The following is a 22363-nucleotide window of genomic DNA, read 5'->3' as shown; positions in this document are numbered from 1 at the left end:
TGGTATTCGCCCCAATGAGCATTATGCTCTGAAGAGAAGGACCTCCTGGTGATTCCTGGCCCGAAAGACATCTGGCTGTCCTCAACAAGAGCCAGAGCCTTTTCAGCCATGGCACCAACCTGGTGGAACTCACTGCCTAATGACATTCAGGCCATGTCATTATGAAAATGTCGAGACAGTGTGTGACTGCAATAAAGAAGACCAATGCTATGCTGGGGACTATTAGGAAGGGTATTGAAAACAGATCAACCAATATCATAATGCCCCTATATAAATCAATGGTGCAACCTCATTGGAATACTGTGTGCAGTTCTGGTCACCACACCTTAAAAAGGATATTATAGCTTTGGAAAAAGTGCAGAAAAGGGCAACTCGAATTATAAAAGGGTTGGAACACTTTCCCTATGAGGAAAGGTTAAAGCGCTTAGGGCTCTTTAGCTTGGAGAAATGACGACTGAGGGGAGACATGATTGAGGTTTATAAGATTATGCATGGGATAGAGCAGGTAGAGAAAGAGGTACTTTTCTCCCTTTCTCACAATACAAGAACTCGTGGGCACTCCATGAAACTGCAGAGCGGTCGGGTTAGAACGGATAAAAGGAAGTACTTCTTCACCCAAAGAGTGATTAACACATGGAATTCACTGCCACAGGAAGTAGTGGCGACTACAAGCATGGACGGCTTCAAAAGGCAATTAGCTAAGCATATGGCGCAGAGGTCCATCAGTGGCTATTAGCCACAAGGTATAGCTAGGGGCTCTGGGGCAAGTGATGCTCTGTCTTCTTGGTGCTTGGGGGGGTCAACAGTGGCAGGGCCTGTAAGACAGTGATGTTCCGCCAGGCCTACGGTTGAGGACAGCAACAGTTACCAACAAGCCTGGCCTCCTCCATCTCTCCGCTCCCTCATGGAAAAAAGACATAAGATGTCAATACCATTTTAATATAGCTGAATTTTACTCTTTAATTGTTTTAACGGTTTGATTCAATTTTATGGTGATGTATAAATGTATTTATGACATAATGCACACCACCCTGAGCCCTGTCCACAGGGAAAGGGAGTCTAAAAATTAAATAAATAAATAAAAATATAAAAGAGCTGCTTTCCCAATGTGGGACGACAGTCACTTTACACCTCTACTCCATAAATGTTGAACTGTTTTTCTTGATGAAGTCTATGAAAACCTCTGAAACTGAGGATTTTCTATTACGTATTTTTGGATTTGCCTGTTGTGTTTGTGTATTCTCTACTACAGAATGTTTGTCAACCTTTGTTTACTTAAATTTTAAGGTAATATTCTGCTTGTATATGGATTAAGGATTCATCAACCATTATATTAGTTTTTTCATATAATATACTGCATGAGTTTTTCAGACCACTGTTAAACTATTTTATAAGACCTAGATTCGAGTGCAGTAGGACCTTAGTGACCAACAAGATTTTGGGGGTATAAGCTTATACCTCAAAATCTTGTTGGTGCCTAAGGTGCTACTGGACTTTATCAAGTTCTTCTACTGCAGACCAACAGAACTTCCCTACTGAAGCTAGTTTTATAAGAATGTCTCTGGATACTTGGATTCTGTAATGGGATCTCATTCTATATTAACTTATTCTGCCAACATCTAAGCTAACCAAGTAAAAAGATTTCAATAATATTAATATTTCAGTGTAACAAAACTTTTATTAAAGCATATTAGCAACTGTTAAGCCAGGATTCATAAATGCAAAACATTTTAAACAAAGTCACGTGGGGAGGAAAATACCATTAAAACTGGTCACTCAAAGTTGCCAGTGTTTACTAAGAAATCAGTAGTTAAATCAAGCAAAGAGCCCTGTGTGCTCAAGAATCTATCTAGCTCAATTCTGGTCATAAAAGATTCTCTAGTTTCTTAGCTACAGGTATACACAACAACGTAGCGCAACATGTTTAAAGTTTTGTAAAGTTTTCTACTAGTACATGAACTTCCGCATGAGACCAGTTTCAAACTAAGGTTCTTAGGAGTCCTGGGATACTCAAAAAACCTATCAGAAGTTTTTCAATGAAAACCTTGCTAATGCTGAAGACAGCTGCTCTGACATTACTGATGTTCCACTTCATCCACAGGAAAATTGCACATCATCAGTTGATATTTAATAAAAGGTGCAATGGACCTCATTGGCACAATTATGCACATAATCACTGCACCTTAGAATATCCACATGAAGCTTACATGGTATACAAGGATTCCACAGTAAACATTCCTCAGGATGCGAATCAATATAAAAATGGTTCCCTGCATATGGAGAGTCCTGGAAACCATTTATCAGAATATCCTGTCCCTTATTGCAATCCTGTGCAGAGGTTTTCCAGTCTAAACACACTAAAATCAATTGATTGAGATTGGAGTAACTGTACATAAGACTTATCTGTTAAACTTCCTTCATTGTCATATGTTTTAGGATACCCTGTCTGAAAAATCAAATTTAATTACTTTCCAAAACAACCCAAAAAACAGCTGACCAGAAGGTCAACAAATAATTCTCCCAGTCCAAGTACTCATCACCATAATATATCTGGGAAACCCTGGAACATCAAGGCTGAAATGCTGTGAACTGTGACAGCATTCATGGACAAAGTTCATGGAAGGTAGTTTTGCCAACTGCTTTTCCATTGGAGCCCCCCATCCTCCCCCCTTCTCAACTGGTCCTGAGGATCAGGGAATCTGTAGGAATGCAGATGGTGGGAAGAGCTGCAAAAACCACTCTTGCCCTTTGCAGAAGCAAATAAAGCAAAAACTCTATGGGATGTGGATGCATGGTTTCCCCTTCTCCAGGTATATCTGCTGGCATAGCTCATGCCATCCTGATGAACCCCAATCTTCAGGCATGGTTTTTTGGGGAATGTAGTAGCTTCAGTAGGATGGGTAAGGTGGCAAAGATCCCATTCCAGTTAATATGTTCTACACCACTGAGTCAATTAAAATCAGAAAGCATTTCTCAGAATTTATTAGAAAGCATTCCTCTCAACTCCTTGCTAAAACTGTGTTCTGGACCCCAGAAGATTTCTTTTAAAAATGTACTAGTAATGCAGCAACTAAGGGCACAATCCAGTAAAATCCAATTCAGCACATATAAGCACCACTGATTTAGTTTATTAATTGATTAATCTGCATAAATACAAATGAAACCAACAATTCTAAAAGGAACATACTTTCTAAAATAATGCATGAATGTGTTGCGTTAGGCCCTATTTTAGAACAGTCTTTCCCTCCAGGACAATACCTGCCACTCACTGTTTTTGTAAATAGTAGTGGTACAGCTCCTTAGAGCACTAAGTTTCCCCTGAGGTGGTTCAGTCCAATTAGGAACAGACGGAGCAGTCTCCTTATGGTCAGACATAGGTGAAGTATCTGTCAGCCAACTAGAGCTAGCATCAGTAGCATCAGGCAAATTACTTAGTAAAGTTTTACCAGTACGGTTAGAAATTTTGGCTCTTGTAGAATGGTTATCAGGGAATAGAGGTTTTATTATAGGATCACAGAAGACCCTTGTGAGAAAGATCTTAAAATGAGCCAAATGAGACGTTTTACTGCCTAAGACCTTAGGAATAAAATCACTTTTAAAAGTTAACAAAAGTCAGCCAAGTTGCATCTTTGTAAAGGGAGGACTGAGATAAGATCAATGGATGATTGTCTAGTCTTAGCGCAGCCAAGCAAACTAAAGTACATCTGTGAGAAGACCACCTGCTTCTGTTCCTCAGATCAGGAAAAATTGATAACGCAATTTGACATCTATTCAATTGGTGGACATGCACAGGATAAATGCCAGTAGAAGACTGTCTTGGCACATCCTAACCAATGGGGGGAGCAGTTTGTAGGCTAGTTCTCAGGAAGTCCAAATTCTTTCCCAGCTCTTGCAAAGAGTGAATTATCTGGATGGAATCCCCCTTTAATACACTAAAATTGATCAGGAGGTTCCAAAAATCACTTGAGACAAGTCCAGTTAAAGGGGAGGTCATCAAGACTTCTCTTGAACACAATTAGAATAATGAAAAGAGGCAATATCAGCATTCAGATTCTCTTGTCACTCAGAGGGGCCCTCTTTGGAGACACCATGAGTATTTCACTTGCTGAAGTTCCTGAATAGTCATTTAGATCATCAGACAAACCATTCCTTCTCTCCAAAACCTCCTGTAAGGCAGAATGCAAGAAATTTCCATTATTAATATCCAAAAGCTGGGGTTCGGCATTTTTTCAAAAAGCCTCAATATGTGGGTGCTTTGCTAGATTAGTTGAGGGGCTCAAGTCTCTAATATATTTCTTCTTCTTTCCCATTGAGGAGTAGCTAGGAAAAGGGAGTTAATTAGCAGATAAACTCAAATACTGCTGTCTCCTTTGTTAAAAGGACTTGCCCATCAAGATATTCAATGGGAGTAACTTCAAAAAGCAAGTCTTCTCACAACAGCAAAAGCAAATGCACTTACAGTTCACTAACTGTTAACAGGAGAACAAAGGCAGAAAAAGCCGACAGAAGGCAATCCAAGGGAATTAAAACAGAACTACTCCGCATCCATGGCAGCCCGGTGCCATTTTAGCCATTCCAATTTGGATTTTGGCGGTCAATCCTGAAGTGGATTGTACTGTGGCTATTTTCTTACGGTGTATTTTGGGTATACCAAATATGATTAGACTTTCTACTGTTTCTAGCAAACTTGGCCTCCACCTGCCATCAACTATTGCCTGGATGATTACTATTAAATACCGGCTGCGTTTTCAATTCTGGGCTTGTCCTAACACTATGTTATACAATTTGTTAAGGAACTGTTATCTCTCTAAATAGTATCAACATATCAGGACTAAAATTGATTCTATTGGCATCAACTTAGAGTCCCTAAGTAACTGCGATGAGAACCAATTATTTTGCATTATCTGTCAGAATTTGGGATACAGAGAGTCAGACCATTGCTGTGGGAACTAACATGGCTTACTCTCCTTGTTTTCATGGCCTGCTGTCCATCCCAGGGATAGGAGCTGCTTACATGCAAAATCTTACTAATCCTCAACAGTGTTGGGCATTTATACTCGCTAGACTGAATATTTCCCCTTCAGCTGTTCTTTCAGGTAGATATCATAATATACCTTTTAAGAACAGACTATGTAAATACTGTTTACTGGAACCTGACTCAATTTCCTATATTTTACTTCACTGTCCCACGCATTGTAAGGTTCGTCAACAGCTCCTTGATCCTGTTATTTCCAACCTCTCTGGTTCCCCAGAGAGAATTATTCAGTATTTACTTGCTGATACCCCCTCATGGATCACTGCCTTGTCGTGGCGAGGGGGCTTGCGTGGTTCGATGAAGCTGTGGGCTATGCTGTGGAGGGCCATCCAAGACGGACAGGCACAGCAGAGAACTCAGACCAAGCGTGATCCCCTGGAGAAGGGAATGGAAACCCACTCCAGTATTTTTGCCAAGAAAATCCCATGGACAGTATCAAAAGGCTAAAAGATATGACGCCAGAAGATGAGCCCCTCAGGTCGGAAGGTGTCCAATATGCTACTGAGGAAGAGCAGAGGGCAAGTACAAGTAACCCCAGAAAGAGTGAAGAGGCTGGGCCAAAGCCAAAAGAATGCGCAGTTGTGGATGTGTCTGATGGTGAAAGGAAAGTACGATGCTGCAAAGAACAATACTGCATAGGAACCTGGAATGTAAGATCTATGAATCAAGGTAAGCTTGACGTGTTCAAAAATGAGATGGCAAGACTGAACATCAATATCTTAGGAATCAGTGAACTAAAGTGGACAGGAATGGGCGAATTTAACTCAGAAGACCATTATATCTACTACTGTGGCCAGGAATCTCGTAGATAAAATGGTGTGGCCTTTATAGTCAACAAGAGAGTGCAAAAGTCAGTACTGGGATACAATCTCAAAAATGCCTCCCTGATCCTTCCAGCCCCCCCCCCCGACCCACCCGCAATGGCATCAGGGAACCTCTACAATCCTGTCCCCATGTGGAAAACACTGATATCTCTGTACAAAATGCAAAGCAAAGTCATTCTGGCAAAAGTGAGTCTGTTTTGCCTGTGCAAGGCCAATTTGGATTCTGGAAAATGGATTTTTTTAAAGCAATTTTTTAGTAATTGCATCTGAAGTCATTAGATTCCAGAGACTGCATGACGTTTACTCTACCTAAGTGGCACCTACTACGAGCAAACTAAAAAGGACATATACATTTTTTCCCAAACAGGGTAGTTTGCTTTTATTTGCTTTTTTTGTCTTGCTTTGAGCAGTTAATAAACCCCAAATATAGAACAGCAATATAAAATTCATAGAGTAACATAATTTTTATTTTCTGTGCTTTGTTACAATTCCATGCAGATATCTTTGGAATCAGGTAAATAATGATGCTCACACACAGAGACACAGACACACACTCACTTTTTCTTGAAGACAACATTTGCAACAATCTTATAATATATACAATAATACTGTAGTGATACACTACTCAATCCAAAGAAGCTATGTGTTCAAACATCTACTGAGCTGTTTGGTAGTAGAAACTGATTCAGTTAGCAGGAAAAAACAAACAAGGCTATTGTGGTTTATCATTTCTCTTTCACACACTCCTACAGTCCACTCACTGCCTCCATATACTTTCCTTAGACTCGCACCTGTGTATGTGATATGTCATTAGGGGTAGGCATACAAAAAAATTGATATTTTTCAGGTTCGGGTATATTGAACCCCCCAAAAATCTGTATTTCCTGGTATTCCTGAATCTCAATATTGGTATAGTATTGGGATTTAGGAAATATTCGGGATTGCCAATTTTTCCCGTTCCATTATACCCTATGGGGACCATTATAGTCAATGGTTCCCATAGGCTATAATGGAGAATCAATCTGGAGGTATCTTGGCCTCTGCTATTTATTTATTTATATTGGATTTATATCCTGCCCTCCCCACCGAAGCAGCCTCAGGGTGGCTAACATAAATTTTTAAACAGTTTAAAAATACATAAAGCCTAAAATGCAAGGGGCACCAAATTGTAGCATAGCTGTTGGTGCCTCTCCTCAACGTCCCCCAAGTTTGAAAAAGACTAGACCAAGGGGTTCAATTCTATGAGCCCCAGAAGAAGTTGCCCCCATCCTCCACTGTTTCCAATGGAGGGAGAGAAAGACGTTTAAAGGGATGTGGTCCCTTTACATGCCTTTTTTGTGGCACAGTGCGATTCTGTGCCACATGAACTCCAAAGGCATTTAAAGGGCCTGTAGACCATTTAAATGCCTGAGAGTTTATTCAGAAGGCATTTAAATGGATTGAGAGCCCTTTAAATGCCCTGTAATTGCAACTATCTGACAGCCCCCCAAAATCCCATTTTTGGATAGTCAAATCACAAGCCCCCTCGGTGATACCTGATAAATACTGATAAGGTATTTATTGTGTATTTTCCCAACTCAGTTTATATCAAGCATGCTCCTCTGTATGTCATATAAGTGAGATGAAGTAACTTAGTTGAAGGGGGCAGCTCAGTGATTATGAAATTCCACCTTTGCCTTCTAACTAAGAGCTGCATCAGCAAAGGTGGTTTCAAATGTATTGCTGCAGGGAAGGTCAAACATGTATGAGCAAATGAATGACAAGCAGGCAGGGATGAGGGTGCTAATTAGAATAAAGTTTATTGTATGTGGCCATTGGCCATCACAATTCCATATAAAACTGGATCCCTAATATATTAAAATACACATGAGGGTGCTACTAGGGAAATTTGTGTATATGCAGGTTTTTTTCCAGGGGGAACGTGCCAGAATGGAGTTCCAGAACCTCTTTGACAAAATTCTTTTAAAAATGTTTAGAAGTTCATGAGGTTTCAGTATTCAGATTGAAAACTTCATTTCCCTCTTGAGAGTTCTGATACCCCTTTTTCAAAAGAAGAAGCGGCGGCGGCGGCAGCCCTGCATACATGTATTGAGTTACTCTATGGAACAATTTAAATTAACAAAGCATTACATTAACAAAGCATCCTCATATGCTCCAAATGACTTTTTTAAACTCAGGGACAGTCCCTATTTTGTCCCTCCTATTTTAGGCATAGAACTAGCACCTATGTTTTCCTTCTGGGGATGCCTTAGCAGATTTTTGCTAGTGTGAGATGCTGAAGTTAATAATCTTAATTGCTCAACCCCTGCTTCCAACCTATCTAGCTGATAAATCCTTGCATGGGGGGAAATACACACACACACACACACACATATGTGAACTCACAGATTAACAAAAGCACCATATAGTGCACACCCTGACAATTCACACAGTGCAGTTGCTGATATCGATTTTTAACAGTAGATAACAGACTGTAAGGCTATTATATTTTCCATTGTATGTTTAATTCAAAGAACAAACACTTCCCTTTCTTGTAAATCAATGCAGGCAGATTATCACAAATTAAATTATTCTAACAGAGGCAACAGTGCTTTCCAAGAGGTATATAACAGAGTGGTGCAAGGTTGTGGCCAGTGACCTTATGAGCATTTCAAGTGTGTTCCCATTTTTATCTGTGAGATGCTCAGCAATAGGCATCCTCATTAGGAAGCCTTCATTCTGGGTTCAAATTTCAAGGACGGGGAGGGGAGCCGGTATAATGTAGTGGCTAGAATGTCATGATAGTAGTGGAAAGACCTAGATGAAAATCTCCTCGGAGCCATGAAGCTCACTGGGTGAATTTACGCCAGGTACTCTGTCAGTGTAACCTACCTCACAAAAGTAAAATTTGGTTAAGATGGAAATGCTTTTGTACCATGGAAAGTACCAGCAGAAAATCCTATGCATATTAAAAACATGCACCTCTATTTCACAACAAAATGTGAAAGACATTTTCCCCTCCTTGAAAATGTTGATTATTTATGTATGTTACAAGAATTAACTAAACCTAAGCTGTTTCAAATTATCCTGTCCCCCGTGCACCCCTCCTTCCCCTGAGCATGCTTTAGATCATCTGCAGTCAACACACACAGGTTTGCAAGCAAGGAGGAGGGTGGTTAGCATAATCAAAAATTCAGGGCAAAGGTGTTGGACCTCAGTGAATTTTATTAACAATACTTACATTTTCTGTTGTTCCAGTAATTACATGGAGACCATCATATGTTGATTTAATGTACATACCCTAAGAAAAAGACATCATGGAAGAATTTGTAAAGTTTTTGCAAACTACTGCCATCCAATATACACTTCTCAGCTACCTAAAAATCTCCCTTCTTTTAAAAATTATTTGGGTGATACATTGAAATATGCCACTAGAATACCACTCTGAATTTTTAAATGTTTTTAATCAGAATAAAAAATTCAGAGCTATCACATCTGTTACTTTCAATTGCTGTGGCAGCTGTCTCCAGATACATCCCCTTCATATGCAGCGGCTGCTCACTGTGTTTGGACTTTATTTGCGGCACTGAAAATTTCTCAGAAGAAAGGTGTTTGGGAATAGGAAAAATATTCCTTATCTATAGAGAGAAATTAATGTGACCAATGTCTCTGTGGAGCTATTTAAAATGCCTTCTATATGTCAACAGTTTTATGTGCATGGGCTTTTATAATATGTATATAACAAAAGAGCTCATCTCAAAAAACTTTTATCAATGATACTCCAATACATAATCTAAACAGTAAACACAATCCACTTGAAACAATCAAATCGAGAGTTGCATTGAATTAAGGCACGCATGTTTCTCAACTATATCAAACATACTGAACTACAAATTCTTAGCTCCAAGTGCGTGATTTAAGATGACACCCTAGTTCCACAACTTTAAGAATGCAAAATCTTCACAAAAGCCATTATAACCTAACCAAGTTCTATAATATGTATGATACAACTACTAAATATCCTATCAAATACCATACATATAAAATCTCACTTTAATATAGGCATAGAGAAAAAGAAAGGACAATTACACTGTGGAAAACTATAAATATCACCGGCAACACACAGCAAGACTTAAAATTTTTAAGTTTCCTACTTGCTGACTAGAGAAAACCGTTTATAATATACTGGTTTTCAATCAATGGAAGAACCCTCAAGTGGACTGCAGAATCCCTCTTGCCGAAAGCCTCTAGAACTGCCTTTGTTTTTGGCTGCCTTTCAGAAGGTCCTGCTGCACAATGAGAAAGGGTACTATGCTTTCCACCTTTCTTTCCATGCATGGATAAAGGAATGACAGAACAATGAGATATGGTCACTCAAAGGTAAAGAGTCACGCTGACTCTTGGCTTGCTCCTCACTGTGGTATATCTGGTACATGCCTTCAGTTCCCTGTACTCAGCTCTGTTGGCCTGCAGCCCGTGATCCTGACCTTGACACAGGTGAGGTAATAACCATGGTTCCCCTTCTTTCTACAATGTGACTGTAATAATTTATAATAATAAATAAATAGCTCAGTGTTTTATGCTTAGTAGTTCCCAGGGTGAAGACTAGTATTCTAATACAGAAAACACTGATTATTTTACATACAGAAGTGTAAACAATTGAACTGACGACCATGGACAAAATGTGTATACATTCAGTTTGCCCCCTGTGTTGAAGTTTAATTAATGAATTGCACAAATAAATTATGCTTAACTTGTATAGGACTTGAAGTCCAAGGTTGCTATGGAGAAGCAGGCAATGGCAAACCACCTCTGTTTGTTTCTTGTCTTGAAAACCCTACAGGGTCACCATAAGTCAGCTGCAACTTGACAGCACTTCACACACACACACACACACACACACAAACACACAAATTATATTACCTTTAAAGATATGCATAGTTTATTTTTCAACTGACTTTGTAAGCACCTGAGCTGCAATTTTATGACAGCCTCTGTGAATACCTGCATGTTCAGTACAACCAATTGAAAAAAACCTGTCTTCTCAAATGATGTCATCCCATCCCATAATGTTCAGATAAGGAGCCAGATCCTTACCAGGAATGACTATTCTTTAACTACAATTCTCTTTCAAATTATATCACACCAAATGTAGTCTTTCTCCAAGCACTCAAAATGGCTATTAAAGCAGATTATACTTAGTCCTCACCCTTTCAGAAATTTGACATTACCTAGCTATATAATGGACCGTGATGGCTCAGAGGTTAAGACGCTGAGTTGCAGACCAGAAGGTCTGTAGCTCGGCAGTTTGAGACCCTAGTGCTGCGTGACGGAGTAAGCACTAGTATGCTTAATAAGAAAATGGCAAACAAGGAAAATATAGTGTCAGATGTAGTATACATACTAGAACTTTTACTGATTTCATAGTAGAAACAGTCTTTTCCACATAATGAGAATAGGTCTATTGCTGGTACTGAAATCTTTCTAAAATCAGGTCAAACAGTACAAGACTTGAAATGAGAAAAGCAAGGTGTTTGTCTGTGGCAACAGTTTGCTGAAGTAGAGCAAACTACCACATATATTATTTTTAAAGAGGAGGGAGAAGGAAATAGTAATTGTTTTGACCCAGCTATTAAACTCCAGAAAATGCCTCTTCCAGCTATTTTCAGCTGATGACACTTGTTCATCTTGTCCTTTTTGTTCCATTTTCTCTTCAAGTCACTGCACATTGACTGACTTCTGGTGGCTTGAGCGGAGGTAAAAAGGCCATGGTAACCTACATGGAAGGCTGCAGTGGCTAAGAGGTTAAGATGCTGAGCTGCAGACCAGAACGTCTGTAGTTCGGCAGTTTGAGACCCTAGTGCTGTGTGACAGAGTGAGCTCCAGTCTCTGGACCCAGCTCCTGCCAACCTAGCACTTCAATAGTAAGAAATTGCAACTAGATAAATAGGTACTGCTTTGGGGGAAGGTTAACAGCGTTCTGTGCACCTTGGTGTTTATTCATGGCAGCCACATGACCACAGAAACATCTTTGGACAGCGCTAGCTCTTTGGCTTAGAAGTGGAGATGAGCACCATCCCCTAGAGTTGGATTCAACTAGCTTTTGAGCAAGGGAAACCTTTACCTTTTAGTCTATATGGAGTTTTAAACAAGTGAGCAGTGACTCACAAAAGCTCATATCCTACCACAAATTTTGTTAGTCTTTAAGGTGCTACTGGACTCTTTCTCTTTTCTACTTCTTTGGAGTTATAAAGTTTGTGTTTTGGACATGAGGTATAACAAAGATATATCCAAATAGATCAGTAAAAAAACATTATCCCTTTGATGTTACCAACATTTTAAACAATAAATAGCTGCCATCTTTGCACACTACAGAAGAATATTTCTTGTTTTACCCAAGTTATAAAACCCAAACAGACAACAAAACACTTGTTAGAATTAGAGGACTAGCTGCTACTGACTGTTCTCTGAAACAGTGCACATAGAAAAGGCAAATATAGAACGCAACACAGTAATATCTGAAAATCAACACAATTGAATATAATACAGGTATTAATGTTGGAAGTAATGACATGAAATGCATATTGATTTTCAGGTAAATGACATGAATGTAAATGTTCTCCCACTGTGATATTTTATTTCACATTTATTGCATTGTTACAAAAGTAAATATCCAAAATAAAAACTATCAAACAAGGTCAGAGAAGGGACCCATTCTCTTCAGAAGAAGTGCATGGGAGGAAAAATGACCTGTGGAAGATACTCAGTTAAATTTGTGTATTTATAGAAAAGAGCAGAAGAAGAGACAGAATCGTAAAATAGATTAAATTTATTCCACAAATATGTCATACTCTTAATAATGTTACAGAATCACATACAATTGTGTGACTATTACCTTGTTTCTAAATGAAAAAATATTTCTTCAAAACTACAAAAGATTATAGTTGTTACTTCCAATTAGGGGATTAATTATATTTGTTGACTTGCATGATGGCGCATGTTCCACATAATACAAACATTGATTTTTAAGGCATATATTTGAGCATGTGGTCTTTGCATAAACTGAAAAAAAGCTATGAAGGTTTTCTTACATACTGGGGGGGGGGGAAACCAATCAGTACAGGAGTAAGTAATGTCAATTCGCAATTTTCGTTAATATCAATCTGCCATAGTCTGAAGCAGTTAATGAAGTTTTAAAAAGCTGAAGAATCAGAAGCCATCTAGATCACCTGTATCTATTATATTTTAAATAATATTTACTAAAAGAACATACAACTTATATGCTTTAGCTAACGGAAGTGGATTTTAATAGATTCTATAGGATCTGTACCAGAATAACTAATTTAGCCACTGTATGAAAGTATAAATACAATTTTATGAATTCCAGTGTTTCTAAACAACATATTCGATAAACAATAAAGCTTCTCAAATTACAGTAACACACATTTGTTATTTGCACTTTTTATACCACAGTGTTAAGTCTTCTAGAAATCCATTAGTAAAGAAGGCATCACATTTACTATTATGAATCCAAATATTTCATTCTGTCTTCAGAAACATTGGGTGGGAAAGAAATCAGTGAATTTATTCCTAATGTGAGGGGACTAAAGTAAAAATTAAACAAAATAATCAATGTTTATGCCACACTTTTTAACACTTCCAAAGAACACCTCAAAATGCTAAGCATAGAATATTTTCAAAAAAATCAAAGATTAAAAATTATATTTGTGACTGTCTACTCAGACTGGCAGCAGCTCTCCAGGGTCTCTGGTAAAGAGGTCTTTTACATCACCTGCTACCTGATCCTTAACTGTAGATGCTGGGGATTGAAACTAGAGTCTTCTGCATGCCAAGTAGAAGCTTAACACTAAGCCACAGCTCCTCCCCAACTACGGACCACATGCTTATTTTTACCCAGATCTACCCTAGGGATTTGATCTTTCACATTTTTTGCAATCTACTTCTAGCCTGAGAACTGTTATGAGGATCTTTTAGATTGCTAGATTTTTTTTAAAAATACTCTAAACTTTTATTGTCTGGCTTTTATACAGTTATGGTTTTACCTAGTTGAGGCAGGTTAAAATATTTAAATTAAATATTTAAATAAATAAGTTAAGTTATACAAACAATAAAAAATAATACATCAACAGTTCATCTACTAACAATAATTACTCTGGTGCTGCAGCAACCAGATATAAAAATGATTTCTATTTTAATATTTGCAGGAACAGAAATTGCTAAGACATAGAAAACCCCCACAAATATATGACAAGATTAGAGGACTTAATGTCGAGAATTGCCAAAGCATATTAAACGAACCTGGTAAGATATAGAGTTTATAAGGACTTCTAACTGAATATTTATAAAATTTTGAAATAATACTTGGAGAACTGAAATTGCTAAGACATAGAAAAACCCCGACAAATATATGACATTGTTAGAGGACTTGATGTTGAGAATTGCTAAACCATATTAAACTGACGAACCAGTAAGATATAGAGTTTATAAGAACTTCTAATTGAATATTTATAAAATTTTGAAATAATGCTTAGAGACAAAAGTGATATTGCAGACATTCTGCTTTTATTATAAATATTGGGATTGTTGTATTGACAATTTGTTGTATGGAATGTAACATCTAGGTATGGGTAGCCATGTTATTATGTCTGTAGCAGCAGAATAGAGCAAGAGTCCAGTAGCACCTTAAAGTCTAACAAAATTTGTGGCAGGGTATGAGCTTTCATGAGTCACTGCTCACTTCTGAAGACAGTACTGGACTATCTCTATTTATTGGTCCAGGAATGATGTCCGTCCCGGACTCAACCTGGGCCCAGCTTGCCCTGTCACAGTCAGAACCCAATAGCAACCCCTGTTGGCCCAGCAGGGACAGCCAAGAGGATAGGACTGTGCCAGGAAGAACTAGTCCTTTGCCAGCCCTAACCTGCCCACAGAGGAAGTCAATAGGATGAGGGTCAGAGGAGAGGTGGCTGGTGGTTGCCAGCCATGGGGAAGTCTCGGTCTGGCCATCTGTCTGATTGGGTCAGGAGGCCTAAAGGGGGGGGATGGGACTGGGGATTAGGGGTGGGCTAGAGGATCTGAGCTGAGGTGGCTCAAGTGGTTAAGACACTGAACTGCAGGCTGTGGAAGGTCAGTAGTTCAGCAGTTCGAGACCCGGGTGCCGCAAGATGGAGTGAGCTCCCATCTCTAGTTCCAGCTCCTGCCAACCCAGCAGTTCGAAAGCAAGAAATTGCAAGTAGATAAATAGGTACCACTTTGGTGGGAAGGTAACAGTGCTCCGTGCGCCTTGGTGTTTAGTCATGCCGGCCACATGACCACGGGAACGTCTTCGGACAGCGCTGGCTCTTCGGCTTTGAAACGGAGATGAGCACCGCAACCCTAGAGTCGGACTCGACTGGCTTTCGAGCAAGGGAACCTTTACCTTTTTAGAGGATCTTTAAAAAGGAGGCTCCAGCAGTAGACCAGGGTGGAAAAGGCAACATTGCTCTGAGGTCTGGGGGAGCAACGGTACTGGGCAGAGGGAGGAACAAGGTGGCACTACTCCCCTTCTTCGCCTATTCTGAGGCCTGGGGGAGCCCCACATCATGTGACAGGATAGCCAAATGTCAGCAGGTGGGGCCACATCAACAAATATTTATTGAATATGAATTAGACTTTCATGAACTGTCATAAGTGGCGGATGGCTAAGAAATGCTGACTACACTGTAGGACAGATAATAGACTACAGAGAACTTCAATATAACCAGCACTTAAGAAGTTAAGTCTTGACTCTATGTTCAACCATTGCTTTGGTGAAATTTTACCCTATTGATCCTTTAGGTCAAATTAATTTCGTGATGTGCAGAGTCTTATTGACATCTCGTCAACACACTCGTCATCTGAAGGTAGCCATATGGCTGACACTAAAAACTAAACTAAACTGATGACATCCAGCTATATCTACTACTGGACAGCCACCTGGATGCTGCCTCGCATAATCTGTCCAAGGGTCCGGAAGCTGTAGTGGGATGGTTAAAACAGAGCAGGCTGAGGCTGAATCCAATGAAGATGGAGGTTCTGTGGCTGAGGAAAGGTGTGTCAGGGCTGGGCACAGATTTTCAACCCTTGATGGGGTGCCACTGTCAAGAGTTTGGGTGTGGTCCTGGATGCCTCCTTAACTATGGAGGCCCAGGTCACAAGTATTGCCAAACTGGCATTTTCCCACCTATGCCAAGCATGGCAATTAGCCCCTTTCCTGTCATGCCCTGACCTAATCAAAGTAATCCATTTGATGGTCATTTCCAGACTAGAGTACTGTAACTTGTTCTACACTGGCCTTCCCTTGAGACTGACCCAGAAACTCCAACTGATCCAGAATGCGGTGGTGCGAATCCTGACAGGAAGACCATGAATGGCACATATACAACCTGTGCTGTGCCAGCTACACTGGCTTCCAGCGGAGTACCAAGTCAGATTCAAGGTGTTGGTATTGACCTTTAAGGCCTTGAGCGATCTGGGGCCAGAGTATCTTCAAGACCATCTCCTCTGGTATGTCCCTGGAGAGCATTACACCCTGCTGTGAGTAATCTCCTGGTGATCCCTGGCCCCAAAGACATACGGCTGTCCTCAACCAGAGCTAGGGCTTTCTCAGCCCTGGCTCTGACCTGGTGGAACTCCCTGCCAACTTCCATCAGGGCGTTGTGGGATTTAATGCAATTCCGCAGGGCATGTAAGGCAGAGATGTTCCACCAGGCTTTTGGTTGAGGACAGCAATGGTTTCCATTATAGCTGGCACCCTCTTTTTTTCTTCCACCTTGCCTGCTTCAGCCTCCTCCTTAACCTGCCCATGAGATGGAAGAACAGTCCAGAGCAGGTTTTAGATTAAATTATAGACACCATTTGAAGACTGTGAAATTTGGGATTAACTGATTGTTGATTTTAAACTGTAATTTTGTATGTTTTAATTTATTGTAAATCGCCCAGAGCTCTGTGTACTCAGGGATGGGCTGATTCAGAAATTATAATAATAATAATGATGATGATGTTGTCAATTAAAGATGAATCCAGACAAAACTGACACAAAGATGCTTGGCAGGATCTATGATCTAAAGAGAGTAGAAACGTGAAACTGATAATGGTAAAGTCCTCCAAAATGTTTATGGACCTATGCTATACAATAGCAGTGGTAAAAAAGAGATGAGTTGAGTTGTTATATTAAATTTATATCTATTTGTAAATGTACTGCTATCCATTCATGACACTGGGAAGGCAAGAAACTGGTATCATTAAACAGACAAATTTCAATAGCATCAGTCAAATTCAAAGCTCTATAATCTAAGTGATAGGAAAAAATACAAAATTAAACCAATGATTAAGCATCTACCTCCGCAAATTCACATCTCTACCCAACTATACAAGTTGTCCACATGTAATTATTCCGTAAGGCTTTAATTATTTTTTTTTAATTTTGTAGGTTACATCTTTGAGTTTTTGCATTATAGCCAAACAAACATTAGCCAATGATTACATCACATCTCTGCAAGCACAAGTATAGTTATCTAATAGGACATCTGGCTCTTTTAAGTATTAAAAATAATGTACTAAATCAAAGCCTAATTTCTCACAAATGTTTGTAGCATTTAAAAAGACAGAGAGCAGAATTGCATCTGTTAAAAAATAAGCAACCTGCTAATTTCCTCCAATCTCTTCTTCGCTTAATTGTCCATACTTGAATAATGCAATTTCCAACACAAACGTACCAGAAAAAAATTGCAATGTTATTTTATTTTCTTTCATTTTTCATTTTTCTTCTTGTAACCATACTGCCTAAACTAATAATCTCCATCTTCATGTTAAGTGTATCTTTCATAATTTTTTTCTCATTTGCTGTAAGGATTTATGCTTTGCTGAAGTACAGCACATAGCTTTCAGATAAATCAGAAATGCTACAGTAAATTAGCTTAAACAATCCCTTTGCTTAGATTTCCTATACAGACATGGATTCTTTAAAAACCATTTAATAGTTATAAAAGAAAACAAGAATTTAATAAATATTCATTTGTTTTTATAATAATAACTATCATAGACATCAAGCAAATGTACATAAATATAGGCTGTGAAACTTTTTTCAGTGAGTCTCAGAAAATAGTTTGTATAATCTGTCTCATTACAACTCACTATTGTACAGAATCAAAAATATTGAGAGGACAAAATGTATAAAACAGGGTCCAGTCCTAAAGAGCTTACAATGTACAATTTATGAGAGAAGGCAAATCCAAAAGAGTTGGTTTAAATAATTCATTTTTAAAGTAATTCAAATTAATAACATCTAAAGCAATTCATAAGCTCGCTGTACTATATTAAGTACAAACACATAATGAATAAGTAACTCCATGCACCAAATCGTCACCAGCTAAAAATTCCATAATAGACAAGATTTGAAACAGTGTACAATAAAGGAAAATTATTTAACCACTGATTAAGGGTACTTCTGAAAGGAGAGAACTTTAAAAGGAGAGATGAATTAAGAAAGGGTTATAAATAGTCAGTGCAACCATAAACAGAACAATATTTACAGCTATATAATGGAATGATTTGTGAGATGAAATAGACAATGGTACAGAAAATGTCCTTCACCTGCAATGGTGGCATTGCAACAAATACAAGATCAGGAATGAAAGCAAATTTGCAGTAGAGCAAAGTGGAAGAGTTGGGTCCAATCATAGGAAAATTTAGAGGACAATATTTAAACTAAGTGTTAAAAGAAACCTTATAAATGACATAGGAAGACATGGATTAAAAATAAAATTTATTCAAATTTTAAATATTGATAGGGGTTTGTATCACCAATCGTTTGAGATAGCAAATAATTAACAGCATTATCAATATAGCTAAGGCAGATAAATAGCACTGTTTCTATTACAATCATTGGGTTGGATCCAAACTTCTGCAAAACCAACTAGTACAGAGAATGAGCTTTGTCCTGGTTTCCCCTTCTATCAGTAGCCATGTGTATCCCAAAAAGCTGTTCCAAAGGTTAGGGACCCTTCAAAACAATATGCCACGCAGCAAAGGGTTGGTGGCAAGGGTGCGGGAAAAGTAGGGGGAAACTGACTGACCCCTCACTAAGAACAAAAAAATGTGCAAGCAAGAATGAGAAATCTTTGCTGACCCTCTGCATTCTTGCTGCACCCCCAATACTGTATGACATATTATTCTGGAGATTCCCCTGAACCTCAGCAGAGGCTTTTTGATGGAATACAGGAGACAGCTGAAATAATGTGGATAAAAATCTATTTACATAAACTCACTCCATTTATGGTAGCTTGGATCCAATCCACTGTTTACGTCATAAAAGCAATTTTTTTCATAATTACCTAGAACACTTTCAACAATCAAAGGTCTGCTATACTATTCCTTTATAGTCAAATAAAGTGTGCAAGAGTTATGAAAGGTTATAATCCCGATTCTGAATTTGGAAACAAGTTCTAGATATTCTGCAAGTTCTAGATATTCTGTTTCAATAACATTCCTGTTAACAGGTTTATTTCAAGTATGGCCCTGATAGTTCACTTCCAAGAATGCTCTGGATCATGGCACAAATGAATTAACCTCTTCATTAGATTTTACTGAAGACATCCTCAGGAAATAATACAATTATTTTTATCTGTCATGGATACCATGAAGCAGACTCTAGAATTCAAACCTGAGAACCAGTTCCAGTATACAAGACATTACAGTACCCATGAGCTGATTTTTAATTAGAACCATTTCCCTCCCCTTACTGTTTCCTTAAGAATTTTATAGAATGATTATCGATAAGCAATACATTGTATCTGGCAGTCTGAAAAATCATATCTACATCAGAAGAGCTAGATATATCAAATTAAGGTCTTATTTAGTGAATTTCTCTCTTTCATCTTGGATGACAGTTTTGATTAACTGTGTACATCTTACCAGCCCTTCGCTTGGTTTGATGTTTGCTAGCTGGATCACTTCCAGGTGAGCAGACTGAGAAACGAGAGGATCAGATGACAGTGAGATTATGTGGTCACAGACACTAGAAAGAGTCTTGCACTAGACACAAAAAAGGAAAATTACAGTAAATATGCTGTTAAAAATAAAGAGAAGTGAAAATTACATAAAATATCCAATAATATCCATAATTTGTAATGCCAAAAAAATTCCTGATTTCTTATATAAATGTGCATATTATAAGCTGACATCTAATAGTGCTATGGGTTTTCATTATCTGGGTAGGAGTTTCAGAAAGGAATAGCCTTTTATTACTATCTGACTACAGAGGTACCAGTTTTTATTTCCTTATTTTAGAAAGACCAAACTTAGGGTCTCTTTTAAAATCTGACATCTTGTTGCTGGAATGTCTATGATTACGCAAAAAGACTACTATTATCAGTAGTCTGAATTGGTAGTTACTGTCTCCTTGCTTACATAGGTCATAAAGCTCTTTATATTACATGATACCAATTATGTAATAAAAAGAGGCCTTGAGGCCTTTCAGTCTTCCAGGCAGTCTCTGCTTCATTTATGCTGTCCAGAGTTTTCCCCCCTCCCTGTTCATTTTGAAAAATCACCATGGTTCCCTACCCCTGTGCAATGTACTACCCACCAGGGCTCTTTTTGTAGAAAAATCCCAGCAGGAACTCATTAGCATAATAGGCCACACCCAACAGCAGGAACTCATTAGCATATTGGGCCACACCCCTGACAGCACAGCTCATTAGCACATTAGGCCGCACCCTCATGTTACCAGAAGTGTGGTTATCCAGCCACACCCACCTTTTGCTTGTTATTCTGTTGACCTTGTTTGTTGTCAAAACCCAGGTCCTTTTTTTGTAGCAGGAACTCCTTTGCATGTTAGGCCACACCCCCCTAATGTAGCCAATCCTAATGAGTTCCTGATGTTGGGTGTGGCCTATTATGCTAATGTGTTCCTGCTGGGCGTGGCCAACTTGGGAGCCAGCCGGAATTCCATTCCTGTGCGTTCCTGCCCAAAAATAGCCCTGCTACCCACAAATATGTACAGTTTTGTGCCATGATTTCTTATATCACCCTAACCACATCCTTCTGATGAAAACGTTACGAAGATCTAGAGTTATTTTCTGGGGCGTACAAGATGCTGTTTAATTCCTCTAATATATTATAGCCCCTAGTGTTGATTCATTATTCACATGGGTGTGTTCAGTCAACAATTATTTTAAAAGGATGTAAATAAACAACATTTATATTCCCACTAAGCCAAGAAATCCTCCAGAACGCCTCTGGTGAACTATTATCCTACAGCCTTATCTACCTCACAGATTTTTGTTTCATTTTCAACTATTTAGAAACAGATTGAGAAACAAATATATAAAAATTAAAATCCAGTGTTCTGGTGTTTTAGTGGGTATTAGTAGAAAGAAAGGGTTTTGTGGAAGGAGTTGGGAGCTGTAACTATGCTCACAATATCCACAGAATCTACAGTGTTGTCAGAATTGTAGCATAGTACTATCAACAAATCTAAGTTTTTTTCACAATACTCTTACACACGTAAAGCTACAAGATGCAAATAAAGCAAGGAAATGTCATCTATTACCCTGAAAAGGTGGGATTAGTCTCTTGTGCCATCACAAAAAACCCTTTAGGATTATATTTTTCCAATTTCTGAATTTGTAAAAAGAAACAGCTAGTAGTAGTAGTTAAAATCCTCACCTAAGATACTGCAAGCATTGCTAGAATAAGTACATTAAGCATGCAAAAGCCAAAGGGCTAAAGGACGTTTTCTGGGACAGAAATCTTGGCTCAGTTCAGCCAATTCTGAAAACCATGTAGTTATAGGTTCACCTGCAGCCTGCCCCTGACAGCTTAGGGCCAAACTAGACTGGAGTGTGTCTACTGGTCCAACAACATGCAGTGAGGGTCTGATCCTGGAGGGGGGCACAGAGCACTGGTCTAAGGCACTGTTGTAATGACCCTACACACCTTGTCAGGAACTGAAACAGCTGGTGGGGAGTCAGCCATTTTGGCACTTGAAAAGGTGCACAGTGGGAGACAAGAAGGCTTCAGCCTTCCATGCTGTGGGTCCAATCACGATCAGACCCCTGTGGCATTTTTAAATCACCTTAAAATGGTGGCAGAATCCACAGGTAAAACGTGTGGACAGCCACATCTAGTTCATCCCGTTTGTCACAACATCAAAAGCAGCTACTATATTAGTACTTTATCTCCAAACCAGGGTCAAATTCATTTCAAATGGAGGTGGGGTGGGGGGTTTTAGTTCTGGTTTGGAAGAAAAACCAAATTTCTTCAGTTTAGTCACCACAGAAATCTATTATGAGCAATAAAAGGAAAAATGAAATGTAATGTTACACATGAGGGAGAAAAATCAACTATCAGTTATAAAATCTACAAAAATGTCTTACATCCTTTAGTTGTTAAGAACAGTTTATAAAAAAATGAACCTATTTGCATAATGGCCCAAAGTAGAATCCAGTAATGAACACTGTACTTTAATGTATCCTAAGCAACT

At 38.8% G+C, this 22363-nt stretch overlaps 1 protein-coding gene across 1 annotated transcript in view; it reads right to left on the bottom strand.

Moving 5' to 3' along the window:
- The window catches only part of CNKSR2 (connector enhancer of kinase suppressor of Ras 2), a gene marked incomplete at its 5' end in the record, with an annotated part of 227995 nt that overhangs the window by 136100 nt on the left and 69532 nt on the right, over nt 1–22363 (bottom strand). The window contains 2 exons of the mRNA XM_015429085.1: nt 9080–9139; nt 19792–19911. Coding sequence (XP_015284571.1) covers nt 9080–9139; nt 19792–19911 — 180 coding nt within the window. The remainder of the gene's footprint in view (nt 1–9079; nt 9140–19791; nt 19912–22363) is intronic.

The sequence above is a fragment of the Gekko japonicus genome, unplaced genomic scaffold, assembly GCF_001447785.1.
Source record: "Gekko japonicus isolate JY-2015 unplaced genomic scaffold, Gekko_japonicus_V1.1 scaffold1825, whole genome shotgun sequence".
Lineage (NCBI taxonomy): Eukaryota > Metazoa > Chordata > Lepidosauria > Squamata > Gekkonidae > Gekko > Gekko japonicus.
This window is presented reverse-complemented; position numbering and strand designations above follow the sequence as displayed.